At 39.5% G+C, this 16,872-nt stretch overlaps 1 protein-coding gene across 3 annotated transcripts in view; it reads left to right on the forward strand.

The window, feature by feature from the left end:
- The window catches only part of ATM (ATM serine/threonine kinase), a 54,418-nt gene that overhangs the window by 12,608 nt on the left and 24,938 nt on the right, over positions 1-16,872 (forward strand). Inside the window, exons 13-30 of one of the 3 annotated variants that reach the window (XM_081001705.1) lie at positions 1,067-1,292; positions 2,424-2,549; positions 2,944-3,069; positions 3,373-3,462; positions 4,451-4,619; positions 5,634-5,833; positions 6,123-6,205; positions 6,292-6,435; positions 7,698-7,773; positions 7,875-8,005; positions 8,518-8,638; positions 9,444-9,620; positions 10,049-10,209; positions 10,943-11,189; positions 12,326-12,444; positions 14,292-14,418; positions 14,856-15,055; positions 15,642-15,816. In XM_081001705.1, coding sequence (XP_080857831.1) covers positions 1,067-1,292; positions 2,424-2,549; positions 2,944-3,069; positions 3,373-3,462; positions 4,451-4,619; positions 5,634-5,833; positions 6,123-6,205; positions 6,292-6,435; positions 7,698-7,773; positions 7,875-8,005; positions 8,518-8,638; positions 9,444-9,620; positions 10,049-10,209; positions 10,943-11,189; positions 12,326-12,444; positions 14,292-14,418; positions 14,856-15,055; positions 15,642-15,816 — 2,698 coding nt within the window. Of the gene's footprint in view, positions 1-1,066; positions 1,293-2,423; positions 2,550-2,943; positions 3,070-3,372; positions 3,463-4,450; positions 4,620-5,633; positions 5,834-6,122; positions 6,206-6,291; positions 6,436-7,697; positions 7,774-7,874; positions 8,006-8,517; positions 8,639-9,443; positions 9,621-10,048; positions 10,210-10,942; positions 11,190-12,325; positions 12,445-14,291; positions 14,419-14,855; positions 15,056-15,641; positions 15,817-16,872 lie in introns of those variants that run through there. The other 2 variants (XR_013985097.1, XM_081001706.1) reach the window with 2 other exon arrangements.

Raw genomic sequence — 16,872 nt, forward strand, 5'->3', positions numbered from 1 at the left:
TTTTAAAAATTATTCTGTTTTATGGGCAGAATTTACAAATCTGTTTCATGGACCCTGTACCAGGGTGAAGAACCTTTCTCAGCCCAAAGTCTTCATTCCATCTCTCTCTCTCTCTCTCTCTCTCTCTCTCTCTCTCTCTCTCTCTGTGTGTGTGTGTGTGTCTAAGTGTGTGTGTGTAACAAAAATCTAAGCAGTTTCCAGAAAAACAATTATTAAGTGGGGAATGACATTCAATAGAAACTACTTAAAAATTAGATGAAAGCAAAATAAAACTCAGTGTCACAAATGAGGCTGAGCAAAAGACAACTAAAAATTAAAAAGGGTTCAGGCAAGCTTGGGTAAACGTGGTTTTTAAGAGGTCATTATTATACTGTCTTCCAGAGCAATTGATGTGGCTCTCACTGTAGTACATTAGGGTACAATTTCCCTTTGGTTAGCAGGGTTGGTAGGTTGGGTTTTGGCTCAATCAACTGGTCAAAGGCAGGAAAAAACACTTGGGAAGTAGGTTGCTCCCAAAATCCAGTTTGTTTCCTGCTTTCGTTAAATACAGTCATGATAGCTTAAGCTTCCTGAAGACTGCATGTGGCTCCTGGGCTGATATTCCCCAATGCTGCCTTATACAGTTAAAGACCATCTGTCTGTGAAGTAGGTTTCTATATGTGGATTGCCCTCACTGCACATGTAATAGACAGCTATAAATGGCAGGAGGAATTCTTAGCACTCTCCTCAGAAACCTGTGCATGTATTGTTTCTCTTCAAAGAGGTACAGTTTTTGCATAAGGCTGTGTAGTTGCTGCTGGGTTTATGGTGCCTTATCTTCCCGCTCTTCAAGAGATGAACAGAGCTGGTTGTACATTCAGTGGGAAAGGGGAGACTGTTCATAATTCATTAGACGGGGTACAGATGTTCATTATATGAAGACAGGCCTTTATATCATCTATTATAATATTTTGGAAATCAAATACAATTAAAGTTTTAATTATTCTGTGTTTGGTTTTAAAGGCTTCAAATACTGTCATGAAATATCAGCGATAGATAATATTTGTCATCTTTTTTTTTTTTAAAGTACAAAACATGCACAAGACACAGAAGAAGCCAGCCGTTCAGAAATTGAAACATTCTACATGCAAACAACTTTCGATGAAATAGGCGTTTTTAGAAATGTGGCTAATGATACATGTGAAAGCAAATTGCTCAGTTCCAGATTAACAGTCAGTCAAAAACACAGAGAAGCCTTAGAACAGAACTTGTTGGAGATATCAGAACAACTTCTGAGTAACTTTATGCCTGAGGTAAGTTGGAAAAGAAAGGTCTATCAAAGTCCATCCTTCTCAAGAATATTTGTGAGCAGCTTTTGATAGATGTCAAATAATTAATAAAATAGACAAATGGTTGCTTGCCATGGTAGCTGGTGCCCATTGGGAATGGTAGGAAAGAAGGCAGGGAGACCCAATATTATGGAGAGTCAGATCCAAGGACAGGCAAAGCCTGTCCCCAGTTTTGTCCCAGAGTTTTGTCCCCATCCTCCCTGTGATTTTTAGGAGGGGAAACAGAGACCAGGAAGAAGCAAGCTGATAGGCGGTGCCACTCCTTGGACTGATTGTAATTAAGAAGGTGGGCAGGTGGGGTCTGCTGAGGGCAAGCTGAGGTTAGTGGGACAGTGCCCCATGCCTGTTGATGGACCAGCCTTCCCTGGCAGTTCATACTACATGACATTCATCTAAACATGGTGTGGGTGGGTATGCCACTGCAATGAAGTGGGAGGAGTTCCTCTTTTCTGCTCTTGGATGGCGTAAGTTTCTTTCTGTGCCTGAACCAGCTCAGAAGAGCACCTCTGGGGCAACATCTTTGCCCTGGCAGGTGGGAAGCTGTTGCTGGTGATAGCCAGAAGAAAACCCTAAAATCAGACAATTTGGGGTGGGGTGCTAGTAGCCTGGAGCTACCACAAAAAACTTCAACCCCACTTTCTGCCTTGGCCAGCAGAAGTGGCAGGGCCTCAGATGCTGTGGTCACTCTGCCCCACTGTTCCCAGTCAGGTAGGGTTGCTCTGTGAGTCTAAAATCACACATAGGCAGAGTAAGTACGCTGTGTTTACCAGCTTCATCTTAGCAGCCTGCAATTCATGAAGGTACAGTGGTACCTCTGGTTATGAATTAATTCGTTCCGCAAGTCCATTCTTAACCTGAAACTGTTATTAACCTGAGGTACCACTTTAGCTAATGGGGCCTCCCGTGCCGCCGCCATGCGATTTTTGTTCTCATCCTGGACCAGAGTTCTTAACCTGAGGTACTACTTCTGGGTTAGCGGAATCTGTAACCCAAAGTGTTTGTAACCCAAGGTACCACTGTATTCTGAACTTTATATAAGTATTAGTAACTATTCAGATGCAAAGCTTAGCATGTATTTTTGTGTTTGACTTGAAGGTTGCATCTGCAATAATCCTAGTACGTTGTGTCAGCCTCCTGACTGGTGTTCTTGGCTGCTACTGCTATGCTGGCATACTGACGGAAGAAGAAGCACGCAAATCAAAGCTGTTTCATAAAGCCAAGGTAAGGCTTTTTTGTGTTTTAAGGAATACACTAAATTTCTGGTTTCCAAGCAAGAGAAATATCTTAACAGTGGTGGAAGCATATATTTTTATTTTTTACATTTAAGTTCCTTGTCACTTATTTTACAAGTTGATTAATGCTTATTTTTACATTATTAGTAGCTTTGAGACACTTTTGTGAAAAAAGCGAGAAATACAAGGAATAGGAAAATAAATGATGTCAGGAAATGTTAGTAGAGACAAAGTTACTCATCTTTGTATGGTTGATTGCCTTAGCAAAAGCTGAAAGTTTCTTTAGCATGATTAGACTTGAATGTGGATGGAATGCGATAAAAGCAATATATATCTGAGACAGTTCCTTAATTCTTTGCATTTATTTTTTTTAATTTGCACAGTCTCTTATTCATTATGTGGGAGAAACTATTTATCAGTCAAAAAACAAGCTAAATGAAGATTCTAGGATCGTTTCATTAAGGACGTTAATAGGACAGTGTATTAGTTGCGCATGTAATTGTAAGCAGGTAAGACACTTGTCGATCTTTCAGTCCATGCCACAATTAAGAAATGCTGAAATCCTTGTACTTTAAGCTAGTTAGGTCCCTTTTGCAGCAAACCTATTTCTCCAATCAGTTTAATAATTTGTAATCATGTACAGGTGTATGTATGCACACATAATTTTTATTAGTTCAGTTTCAAAATTAGCAGTAGCTAATTTTACTTAGTTTTAAAGTGGTTGGTTATGTTTCCATGCCTAGTTAAAGTGATTAAATCCTGTTTTGGGGGATGTGTTCGATAATTAGTATATATTGGGTTTGTTTTGACAGAACAGCCCAAGAAAGATCCTGTCTGGAATTTTCTTGCATTTGTTAACCTCAAAACTGATGAATGATCTTGTAGACATTTGCAAACATCTGGTGAGTAGTTATAGTGTATGGCATGACTTCCTCATCACAGTTTATTTTGGACAACAAAAAGTGTATAACATAAGCAGATATTTCACTTGAAAGACAGACAAAACATGCTGGGTTTGACCTTTTCTTATGCCTATTGAGAGTGAAGAATATAGCCAAACCAATTTGCTCTATGTACATTGCAATGCTCCCCCCCCCCCCGCTCCGCCATTAAACACCAGTGTTGCATGTATCCTGCTTCACACTTACTTTCTCTGTTGTTTCTCTTTCCCCTTGCTAGTTTATCTTCCTTCTCCTTCAACTCTGCCCTACCTTTGGCACCCCTGTTATTAATGGCGGGGGCCAAGCCACTGCTAGCACTGCACTGCTATGCTCCCTTCTGGCTAAGCTGAACCATCTTGGGGTTATTGCTTGAATCTCTCTATTTCTTCTAGAGAGACAGTAAAAATTAAGGCTGAATGAGTGTTGTATACCATTAGGTTTGACAAATGTGAAATTGTCCATTATCTTCCATGACTGTAACTCTCACGTTAACAATAATACAATACAGTGGGCTTCTGGATCAGTTACAGAGACATTGGTGTGGATCTCTAATCTCTGAATAGCTTGAGATTTGTGTAGCCGAGGGAGTATTTTTCTTGAATAAATTTCTCTGCCAGCTGAGGTCAATCTGGACTCCTCAGTTGTGAGTTTTGTCTCTCTGTTTTACTTAAATTACAAATTACAAAGTGAAATGGAGGTCCTCCTCAGTAAAAGTCCCAGCCCCATAAGGAACTAAGCAGTATCAAACAGTGATCTTCCACAGGACAGCGATGCCACATTTACCGGAACAATCAGAAGTCACATTTTTCTGGTTTGTATACAGGTGGTGCAGTTTTTATATACTGAAACGTACACAGTTAAGAGAATTTTAAGCTTTTTCTATAAAGTAACTTGAGTTTATTGTAAGAAAGATGCTATTAAAGAATTCCAAATAAATAACTTCTCTTAGATGTTTTCTACTGGGCGGATAAGTGAAGCTGGAGAAGTGGATTTAATGGAAGATGATCTGGAAGAGAGTAGGATGGAAGGAGAAAATCCAACCACATCAGATCTTTTTGATGATCGCTCTGCTGAAGCTGGTGATGTAAATGAGGGTGGAGAGTTGCAAACTTTGACAGGTATCTTTAAATTGCTTTCTGTATCGTTTTGTGATAACTAAATGGTTTTAAAAGTTTTTGAGGGTACCATTCCAACAACCATTTTACATGTTTCAAAGCCTGTGCAACTTTGCTCGTGTGCATCACTGCAAACCTGGAAGTGGCAAGTAAAGGGGGCAACCCCTGTGGAAATGGGTGTGTGTGTGTGTGTGTGTGTATGTGTTCCTGTATTTAAATTGTCTTCCTCTAGAAATACATCAGAGGTTCAAAAGCCACCTTCAAAGTTGTTTTTTTCCTACATATGCTGACTGATATTTTTTCCAGAATATAGAGGTGACTGGGGAAGGACTTAAACCCTGCTCTTCCAGTGTAATCACAGTACACAGACAACTAGGACAGAATTTGTCTTTTTCTCAAAGACACACAATCTGTGTCAAGGCTGGTATTAAACACTAAGTTTCCTAGCCCTACCAGACTTGCATAATGTGCTCATACTTTAGCAAATGCTGATACTGCAGTTTCCTTTTTGACCCAGTTGCTGGTATAACTGCTTTAGAATTCCTTTACTCTCTATGTAGCTGCCCAGGTTAGGAATAGAGGACAACTTAGTTTGGTCTGCAATATAGTTCTCAGCTCAAAAATTGTGTTTGTCTCTCTGTGTGTTGGTAAGATACATTTTCTCAATGAATTTATTTCTAAACATATGGATCTAATTAGATTTTTTGATAAAATGCTGATTTAAACATGGTTTTTCACAAGGAATTAAAAATATAATCTACGATTAGTGCATAAATGTGTCACAATGGATTTACCACCGAGCACATGTAAAATTGATAGAGATACGATTTTGATTGATTTGTCCATCCCTAGTCCAGGAACACTAATTTACTGCTGCATATGTCTACGTGTGCCTTCAGATACTTGGGTATGTCTGCCAGGAAACTAGTAGTTATGGCTTCCTGGCATATATCCGCTGAATGTTTGGAAGTTCATGTCTTATTTTTTTTATTTAACGCTACACTGTTTTATGTGCAGGTGCCATAAGCCCATTGTCAGAAGAACATTTGGCAAAGCAGGACTTGTTGCTCCTTGATACTTTAAAGTTCTTGTGTATAGCTGCCACAGCAACCCCAGTGCAAACTGTTTGCTTTAGAGCGTCTGAAATTTGGAAGAAACTCTTGATGCTAATTGAGGAAAACATGTTTGATTATATTAAGCCGCAGCATCTGCATGTAGTGAGTATGAAAAGTCACTCTGCTGTGTGTTAAGTAGTCTTTGGCTAACTGTTCTAGCAACAGGTGGAGGATCTTGAAACCTTAACATCATGTAGGCGTTTTATAAACAATTCTGCTGCTGTGTGATTTTAGACAGTAATAAGCTTTGTTCTACGTTAAAATATATGAAAAACCTATAAACCAAGCATGAATGTACAAGTATGCAGCCTAATATATATGGAATTTAAAATGTTTAATATAAATGAATAAAAGCATTAGAAAAGCTTTTTAAAAATGTGTTTCGTTCTAGTACTTAGTCTTGTTGAAGGAACTCCCCAGTGAGGAAAACCCCTTGCCAGATGACCACCTTGTCTCCCTTCTCAAGCCTCTTTCGTAAGAGAATCTTGTTTTTAATGAAATAACTGTGACATTGATATTTTGCAGATACATTTTCTCAATGTTTCTCTTTTTTCCTACAGGGATATATGTCCCTTTTACCGTCGAGATCAAGAAGTTTGCTCAGCAATTTTATATAATCTCCTTCCTATGGTGACCGCCTTGGGTACTGCCAGAACAAATACTGAAGCCCTGGGTCCACTTTTAACTGTTGTTGCAGCATTTTGGTATGATAAGCATATTTTCACATGCAGTTAATTTCATGGTCATAAACTTGTCAGCTGTAGCAATTGCCAAGTGTTGGATCACATGGTCTTTTGCATTTGCTCCCTCCCACCACCCTTCTTGGATCAGTAAGCATAAGTAGTTATCATGAAAGGGATTTCTTGGACATATATAAACTGATGTTTTGCCCTGTCTTACTGTTTTGTTTTGTTTTTGCTGCCTGTAGCTTGGGTTCTGGCTTGTATATACATTTTTTTGGTCTGATTTCAGAGTCTCTTTGTTTCCTTTTGCTGTTTGGGTCTGATTTTCCTTCTTTGGTTTGTTGCAATAAAAAAAACCCAGACTTGCAAGGGAGGGAAGAGTTCAGTTAAATTCTTCCAACTTGCAATTTTGCCTGTGACTGCTAGAGGGAGCTAAATACTATCCTTGGCATCAGCTTACAGTAGTGCCCCGCAAGACGAAAAACTCGCTAGACGAAAAACTCGCTAGACGAAAGAGTTTTCCGTTTTTTGAGTCGTTCCGCAAGACGAATTTCCCTATGGGCTTGCTTTGCAAGACGAAACGTCTTGCGAGTTCTTGCGAGTTTGTTTCCTTTTTCTTAAAGCCGCTAAGCCGTTAATAGCTGCTAAGCCGCTAAGCCGTTAATAGCCGCTAATAGCCGCTAAGCTGCTAATAGCCGTGCTTCGCAAGACGAAGAAACCGCAAGACGAAGAGACTCGCGGAACGGATTAATTTCGTCTTGCGAGGCACCACTGTGTATAGGCTCAAGAAATCCTGTTCATGGTAAGTATCAACAGTCTTATTGATTGAGCAGACTCTTCCATATTTTTTATGACGTATGTATGTTATTTCTATATGAAATACTTATGTTTGTTCTTCCAGTGCCTCCAATCTGGTTTCCAAGGATATGCTCTATTTTTTTAACTGTATTTATATTTATAAAATTTTATAAGATTTCTCAAAGTATACTAGTCTTAAGTGCCCTCAGCGTAATGTGTATTAGTTGTGAATGGTGTAAGGAATGAATGTTTAGTTTAGACAAGAACACTTTGCTTTCAGGAAGGAAGCAGCAGGCAACATTAGCTTGATCAGAAAGTTGTTGTTCATATTATCAGTTCTTGAACTCTGCATAAATTAAAAACTAGCCAAGAAGTTTTGAAGCATGGAAAGAAATACTTTTTTTCTTTCTTATTCTGAGTGATCTGCCAAAAGTATAGACTTTTTTGCCTCTTTGAAGTTTATCATAAAATATTGTTTGTTCCAGGCAATTAGCAAATAAAGGAAAATACACAGCTCCTGTAAGAATTGCCTTAGTGAATTGTATGAAAGCCTTACTTCAGGTAAGTCAATAGCTAGAAATATTTAAACAAAAGGTTTTTGTTGGCTTTCCCAAGTTCCCTAAAAATGTAGTGTTAACATTTTCTCTCTTTCCCCTCACCAGGTTGATCCTCATTCAAAGTGGGCTGTGCTTGATGTTAATGGTGAAGAACTCCCTGTGAGTGATGCTTTCCCCCACTTCCTTGCAGATAGCAGTTTTCAAGTTTGCATGATTGCAGCTAAATCAATAAGCAGGTATGCCTTTGTAGTTTAATTATTTGACATAAAGGTAGTATACAAAAGTTACACATTCAGAATTGCTTAGCGTTTTTTCTTTACCATCTCCCAGAAAGACATACAAGTAGAAGTAGAAGAAGTTTATGGTAGGACTGGATATCCAGCTTCTACCTCTCCTAATTTTGTTGCTAACTGCAAGAGAAATAGATACTATTGACAAAATGCCAAATATCTAGTTCAAGAGTTTACAAGAAACCTTTAAAGAAAATGATGGGAGATAGCTCTTAAACAGCTGGACTATGAGGTGTATATCTTTGATGGAGGCCCCTTGGCTTTTTCTTTTTGCTATGCAAACTCATTCCCTCTGGGAAGGGATTCAAAGTGACGGTTGCTTAATCACAAACATAGGGGGGCACCCCCAAGAACCACAGAAGGGTTCTCAAAATTAAATACCTTTAAGGCTTTATTTTAGAAAACAGAGAATGTTGTAAATTATTCTAATTTTATTTTTCTCCCTGCTTGATGCTAAGTTTGTTTCAAGATGTGAAGCTGAGAGATTCAACTGGCTTACTGAGTGCTCTTCCATTGAAGCTCCAGCAAAGGGCTTTTGAGAACTTGTATCTCACAGTTCAAGAAGGAACAAAGAAACTGGTAATACACCCCCCCCCCCAGCACACATACACATTTCCACTGTAACATTTTCTCTTATTCATTGGAAGTTGTTGCTGGGTGTCCTTTTTAACCGTTTCCCCCCAAATCCACTGAAGTTTAGTTGGATTTGCCTGTTTTTAAGTCTTTGCTTCTAATTAATCTGCCAACTAGGTAATACAATAAAATGAACATATTTCCATTCACTTGCCAGGTGCACAGGCTACATAGTGACTTAAATGAAGTTGTTTCATTGATGACATGGTGGGCACAGTAGTTGTGCTGGAAAAGAGCTATCACGTTTAAGAGTAATGCTAAGGTTTATTATTATGATTAATATTATTAGTCTACTTTGTGTTAAACATTTCAGATTTGTTGTGCTGAACCCCTCTTGTACCTTTTTTCTGTGATTAAATGTTCCTTTTTGTTGTGGCCTTTAATTTCATCAGATAAACTATTGTATTTATCTCTACAATTTTAACACAGCTTTACTCTGCAAGCTTTCCTGGAATAGGGGTCTTGAGTGTTTGCTTCACTCAAAAATAATGGTGCTCTTATCTCATTTAATTGGTATGTGTGGGTTAAGCGTAAGGGGGAAATCATGCTTAGGTTTTGCATGGGGCCCGTAAACTTCCAGTAGGAAAACATAAAAATGATTGCTGCAAAGTAGACCTATTGGATTATTTCTTACTTCTCAATTTCAGGATCATATTTTAATAAAATATAAATGGTTGAGGGAATTTTTAAATTACATCTATCACTTAAATATATTAAAAGTTCGTCTTCATTCAGTGTTTTCTTCTTACAGGCACATGGCTCTGTGAACCAAGAGAATCTTCCTGATGAAGAGTATAATAGAAAATCAGTTCTTCTTATGTTAATAACGATGATTTTACGCTGCAGTCCTGTGTGTGAAAAGCAGGCACTGTTTGCAGTTTTCCAGTGTGTAAAAGAGAATGGATTAGAGCCTCACCTTGTAAGGAAGGTATGGGAAAGCACTCTAAAAACTCTAAATGAACATGCAGGGCTTAAAAAAACTTCAAACAGTTTTCAAAGAATTTCCATATTACTTAGATTTGAACCCATAAAAATGTCCATGGTTTTGTGGTTCTGTATAAAATGGTTGTCATAAATAAGTCTGAGCCACTACTCGTTTTTCTCCATAGTGTTAATTCCTGATAGGACCTTTAGTTCATAGACACTGCCGTCATTCACACATCACAGTGAACAATAGTTAATGGTTTACTGTGATCACATCTTTTACTCTTTCCTCCTACTTTGTGGAGGAAACAAACCACATTCCTTGGCTTAGCATTACACCCAAATTAGGAATATGTGAACGAAGCCACTATGAGTGGTTATAGTTACTACCAGTGGTGGTCTCATTTGGAATTGCCCTTTTTTCGAATGTAGGTGTTGGAAAGAATTCCTGGTACTCTTGGATACAGAAGTGTGGAAGATTTCATGAATACACACTTAGATTATCTTGTTCACCAATGGCTGAACTGCAGCTACAGCCTTCCGGATTTTCCATATATATTATTGAATTACCGTACTTTGGACGAGTTCTACAGGTATGCTTCTAAATTATGTTTGTGTGATTCCCCCACTAATTATCTGGAAACACACAAAATATTTTGTAGCGATATGCCAGGTGCCACATTTTGTGTTTTATTGGTTGAAGCAGCATATTCTCAGAAAGGTGCATAGTTTTTGAGTTAAAAGACCAATATTTTGGAATACCCTTCATAAATTAAACTATGCTCTTGCTGCAATTAACTGGTCAGTAGCTAATTAGAAGGGACGCGGGTGGCGCTATGGGTTAAACCACAGAGCCTAGGACTTGCTGATCAGAAGGTCAGCGGTTCGAATCCCCGCCATGGGGTGAGCTCCCATTGCTTGGTCCCTGCTCCTGCCAACTTAGCAGTTCGAAAGCACTCCAAAGTGCAAGTAGATAAATAGGTACCTCTCCAGCGGGAAGGTAAACGGCGTTTCCATGCGCTGCTCTGGTTTGCCAGAAGGGGCTTAGTCATACTGGCCACATGACCTGTACGCCGGCTCTCTCAGCCAATAAAGCGAGATGAGTGCCGCAACCCCAGAGTCGGCCATGACTGGACCTAATGGTCAGGGGTCCCTTTATCTTTACCTAGCTAATTAGAAATAGATGATCAAATGAACTTTTCAAGAATAATTTGTCATAAGAATGCAGTTGTTGGATTCTGTTGTAGCTTGCACTGTATACTATACTTGAAGTGTAATTTCCCCCTCAATTGTTTTGCCATAATTAAAGAAAATCCTTAATTTTAGATCCTGCTACAAAGTTTTGATTCCACAACTGGTTGTTAAGCAACAGTTTGAAGAGGTTACATCCATTGCTAACAAGATTGAAAGAGAGACGCAACAGCTCTTGGCACATTGTTTCCCCAAAATACTTGTCAACATCCTCCCTTATTTTGCCTATGAAAATCATGAAGATGGTGAGTTTGCGCAAAAGAAAAAGACAGCTCATGAAGTCTATGAGAGGCTGAAAGATGACAACTGGTTAGGAAAACAGGTACTTTTTTAATAAACTTGTTGGAATTCCTAGACTAAAATGCTATGTGTTCTGCTGTTTGGCTTAAGAGGCATCCACCGCTTACTGGGGTTTGTGTCCCTTCCCATTGCACAGAAGCCAGTAAGGCTTTTGACTTAGCCCCCTCTTCCCGCTAGCTCTGCTAGCTCTTTTGTATTCACTTCCTGCCTTGCAGAAGATACATTCCTCTTCTCATTTTTCTGCTTCATAGCTCAGGCCTTCCTTCCCCAACTTAGTTTTTCTAACTCTTCCCCTCCCCTCAATTCCTCTCCTCAATGGCTCCTTCAGGGAAACATGCTACCAACAAAGATGGAAAAGCATGTGAGACTGTTTAGAAGCCATGCAGCAGTGTGCTATTCAGTAACAAGCAGCTCTGACTCTGAACCAACCTTTCACGAGCAGCCAAGAATATCCATCTTGGATTCCAGTAACTGTGCAGCTCTAAACCCTGTTAATCCTGGCCGTAGTTGAGATGAGGGCAGGCATATTTTCATATGGATCCCCCCCCCCCCCCATTTTAGATGGCTGAGGTCTGAATCACCCCAAGGAGCTTAATTGATGGGAGAAAGCAACAAATGTGGTGCTGTCTGTAGGAACCAAAAGCAGTTTGCTGATTAGCCACCAGATGGTGCAGGAGAACAATCTAAGGGCATCCTCAACTCTTGGTTTTAAGGGCTTTTGCCTTTTTGAAAAGGAGGCGCTTAAAGAGATGATTATTGGAATTTGGGATAAATGTTAATCTGTGCCATCCACCCCCAGTGGGAAAGTTGCCTTAAATGAACTTTCCTCCCAGTTTGTTTTAAGGATGCTTTGCTGGGGTAGGTTGTTGCTCTTGGGGAGAAATGGAAGGTGCCCCCTGTTCATGCATCAGACAGAGTATTGCTTTAAAGAACCTCCTCCTTCATAGGAAGCAATTCATAAACAAAGTAATAGTAATAATGAGGAGGAGATCATACACACAGTGGTGGGCAAGTAGGTAAACTATCCAGTTTCTGAGTTTAATACTTTTGAATATAACATCAGCATGGAAACTGACAGGCTGTGTAATAACCAGCCTTGTATTGTATTTCATATTTAAAATAAAACTAAACCTGTGTTGTGTTGTTTTGTTTTTACAGCTGATTGACAGTTTATTTCATAGTAATTTACCAGAGATTGTAGTGGAGGTATTGATGACACTGCATGAGTCAGTTGGTATCGCAGCACAAGAAGATTCTGATCTAACGAGATTTACAGGGTACAGTTTCCCATCCTACCGATTATAACACATGTTGGTTATTTAACCTTTGTAAGCAAATATTTAAGAAATGGGGATGGTATGTAGTGGTCTGATGGTCTGTTTTCTATTTGAGAAAGTGGTGAGTTAGTAATAGTACCTTAAGAACAGGAAAATCTGTTAATCTCATGAACCTACACATAGCAATAGGTCATAAAATTCACTTGTAGTTAATGGGGATGCCCACCGCTGAGGAAAGGTGATGGCTCAAAGAAGCAGAGGCTAGAAGCTCCTGGTTGCAAGGCAACTTGGAAGGAGACCAGGGTGTGGGTTCAGAACCATGGATAGTGCTCCTGTAGGTGAATCCAAACATTCAAGTTGTTTCAGTGCAGAGCAACTGGATGCCCATCCACTTAGTGCTGCCTCCTGGCTGATTGAATGGCAGGTGCCTTCCACTCTAGCTCCTTCAGAGTAATTGGGTTTCCAGCTGTGGGGATCTCTGTTGCTCACCCAAGGATTTTGTGGATCAGCCTTAAGAATCTAGTGGCAGAGGTCTCTCATTGGGGGGATCAGGGTAGCCTCCTGTGTCTACAGACCCACAAGGGAAGAACCAGAGAGTAGATCTATCTCCTGAGAACTGCAGCTGCCGGAGGACTCTGCCTCTCAGGAGTCTGGGTCCAGGGTCATGGCATGACCTTTATCATATTGATATTTGTATGTACAGAAGGAAATTATGTTAGTGCTCTTGTCTCAACTGCCCATTTTCCCCAAAGTAAGCCTTCCCTGTTGGGTACTAGGGTACCTCCAGGTAGGACTGTGTTCCTCCAACTGCTTGAAGGCAGGAACTGTTGATGCTGCAAAGAAAGTTGATGGATTTCTCTCTCTTGGAGTCATTTTATTTCTTATGTTTACTTGAAGCAAACGTTGCCCTGCAATTGTGATCCTACTTTGCAACTTTTGAGGTCTGTTCACCAGTGACAAAATGCACCATGTGGTTCCACAATAGTTTGTGGTCTGTCAGTGAATAATGTCTTGCTTATAGATATTTCTATGGGTGTTAGCACAGTATGATTCTTCAGTTCCTTTTCTCTAGTTCACAGTGTATAGAAATATATTCATGCACACATTACAGCATGTGGACACAGAAAGGCAAGCAGTCATATTTCCCCAGTGTGCACTTGGTGTACACACTCATATGTTTGAAATAAAACTGGAGTCTGTCTTTATACTTTCAGCCCAGTGGTGAGTCAGCAAATTGTCCCTAGACAATAAACTGTTATCCAGATTAGATCAGCAGTAGAGAGAGAGAAAAAGAGAGGAGATATAGAATTGTTGTTGTTGTTGTTTAGCCATTTAGTCATGTCTGACTCTTCGTGACCCCATGGACCAGAGCACGCCAGGCACTCCTGTCTTCCACTGCCTCCCACAGTTTGGTCAAACTCATGCTGGTAGCTTCGACAACACTGTCCAACCATCTCGTCCTCTGTCGTCCCCTTCTCCTTGTGCCCTCTTATCTTTCCCAACATCAGGGTCTTTTCCAGGGAGTCTTCTCTTCTCATGAGGTGGCCAAAATATTGGAGTCTCAGATATAGAATATATCTGAATATAGAATATAGGATATAGAATAGGTAATATTAAAACACCTATTTAAATACAGCATTAGTCTTTTAAAAGAGGCCCCGTGGAACATGTGTACTCTGTATCCACGGGGCCTCTTTTAAAGGACTCACCCTGTATAAGTTAGTTTGTTTCCTCCCAGCTGAGAAATGAATCAGTATTTCAGTCCAATCTGTTCATATTTCTTTTCACAGAAGATTTTTGTTTGGGGACTCATCAAGGCTTTGAAAGGTTTGCATTTTTTTCCCCAGGGATCTGGATCCCACTCCTAATCCTCCTCATTTTCCATCACGTGTCATCAAAGCAACATTGGATTACATCAGCAGTTGTCATAAAACAAAATCAAAAGGTCTTGTAGCAATTCTTTCCAAGCACCCTGTAAGTAACCGATTTCAGTTTTGTGACACACATTGTGACCTACATGCAGGTGCTGCTTAAAAAAGAACTACTGGTCCTACCTGAATAGTAGATTTATTAGCCCAATCCGAAGACTTCATCGTCCACTGTAAAAAATCCTCAATATCCTGTCTGTTTGCTCCTTCCTCTTCTGTAATGCCAGCTAGTTCACCCTAATGTCACAATATGGTTCATTTCCTTGTCTCCCTTAAATGTTCGCCTGTAATGTCAGGTGGTGGGGAGATGCATGACATCATGACTTCAGGACAGGGATAAGATGTTGGGGGCAAGGGAGGGAAGGGTAGAATTAGATAGCTGGCTGTCATTTTTTTTTTTTAATCATCAAATCTAATTCCAGGCAATGTAAAACAGAAAATCCCCAGAGATTACTATCTAATGTTCTATCTTTTTTTCTGCAGGAGTCATTCCAAAAAATCTTATTTGCCATATGTAAGCAAGCATCCGAAACAAATAATATATACAAAAAACATAGAATTATTATGATATATCATTTTTTTGTTCAATTATTACTGGAAAAAATAAAGGATGGTTTAGGAGGAGCATGGGCTTTTGTACTCCGGGATGTGATTTACACTACAATTTACCACATCAGCAACAGGTATGAGTATTATGTACTATTATTTATGTACTATTATGTACTATTATTGGGCATCATAGCATTTATGGAGTTGCCTTACACTGGTACAACCCATCTTGTCTATGGCTATCAGCTGTGACTGGTATTTAAAGAGCTCAAGCTCAGGCCTTACTATTCAAGATTCCTATAAATGGAGATTGAACCTTGTCCAATACCAGTAAGCCATGAACTTGATTGGTGGTTTAAAGTATTAAGCTTTCAAAGACCTTCAATGATATCGTGAGGAATTTTTTCAAAAGCCTTAGTGAAATCAAGATATACTGCATCCATGATATTCTTGTGGAGAAGCTGGTAAAATGTGGGCTGGATGAGGTAACTGTTAGGTGGATTTGAAGCTGGTTGGCTGAGCGGACTCAAAGAGTGCTCACTAATAGGTCCTCATCATCCTGAGAAAAAGTGGCATTGCTTTCATTTGAGGGAGAGGGAAGACAGGGGAGCATGTTGTAAAAATCATTTGTACATCACCACCTTGTCTGGATATACTGTGTTGATTAAAGTGTGTATCGTAGCTCCCCTAAGCTGCTTCATTTTTAAAAATGTGTTTTAGGCCTGTTCCTCTCAAAGGGATATCCCTCCGGAGCTTCTTGCTATGTTGTGACCTTCTCAGTCGTGTTTGCCATACAGCAGTAATATATTGTGGAGATGCCCTAGTGAGTCACCTCCATGTTGTTGTGGGGACACTGATTCCCATAGTTGGAGAACAACCTGAAACCCAAGAAGAAGTAAGTTTTAATAAGCTGCACTTGCTAGGCATTTTATGTTTGCTTGATTTAGGTTTACTTGGGTCAGTTTAGAATATGCATACTCCACCTTTCCACCTGAGAACGAAGCGAACAATATAAATGCAAAAATCAATTAGTAACATTTTTAAAAGGCAATTACTGTAAACCCACAACTTATTCAGGGGTTATGTTCCAAGGATAGTGCATGGAACAAAAACCGTGTATAGTCAAAAGAAGGAGCAATAGCAGGTGGGATTGCTGAAGTTTTTCCCCCCTGGATGCCCACTCTTTTTACCTCTTTAAAAAAATCCCAAGCACCTAAAGCTGAATACACACAAGTTAAATGTGTGTAAGTTGCAGGTTTACTGAATAAGGTATGCACAAGAGTAATTTTAAAGCCCCAGGCAATATTCCAAATTTCTGAGATCCCTTCAATCTCAAAATCTTGAGGTTTAGTAGCTGCTGTTTTAAGAAGTGCACAATTAATTGCACAGTTTGTTGGATCCCATTGCCATTACATGTGTATGCCCACAAATTTTGGTCACCAGTTCTCTTCCTCACTCCTCCACAAGGAGTAAGATCTTGTCCTTGACCTGTGCTGCATCTCAGACACTCAGTGTGAGATCAGGGATGAATTCCTGTTTCTTTCCCAAGCTTAACTAAATGTCTGCCTTAAATTGCCTTAAATGTCTACTTAATTGGTAGGAAAGTTGAACAGCTTAACTATCTGCATTATTTAAATGCTTCTTTTTTTCTTTTTAGGCGAATATGGATAATTATGCTCAAAATGCTTGCCAATGAAGAAATAAATTATACAATCAGGGCTCTATGCTTGCTCATCTTAATTATGAGTCTTAGCGTGTCTGTGTCATTAAAGCTGTGAGCTGTGGGCTGCAGAATTTACATTTAGATATATTTAAAGGCAAGAACTGATATGTGTTACGCTAATCTACTGCATATAATTATATCACTAATGTTATAAAATTCTGTTAAATAGTTTTGCTATTTTTTTTGCAGCCAGCTGATATATTTTAATGTAAAAGCTGCAGGCCGTGA

The sequence above is a fragment of the Podarcis pityusensis genome (genome assembly GCF_964106645.2).
Source record: "Podarcis pityusensis genome assembly, chromosome: 4".
NCBI lineage: Eukaryota > Metazoa > Chordata > Lepidosauria > Squamata > Lacertidae > Podarcis > Podarcis pityusensis.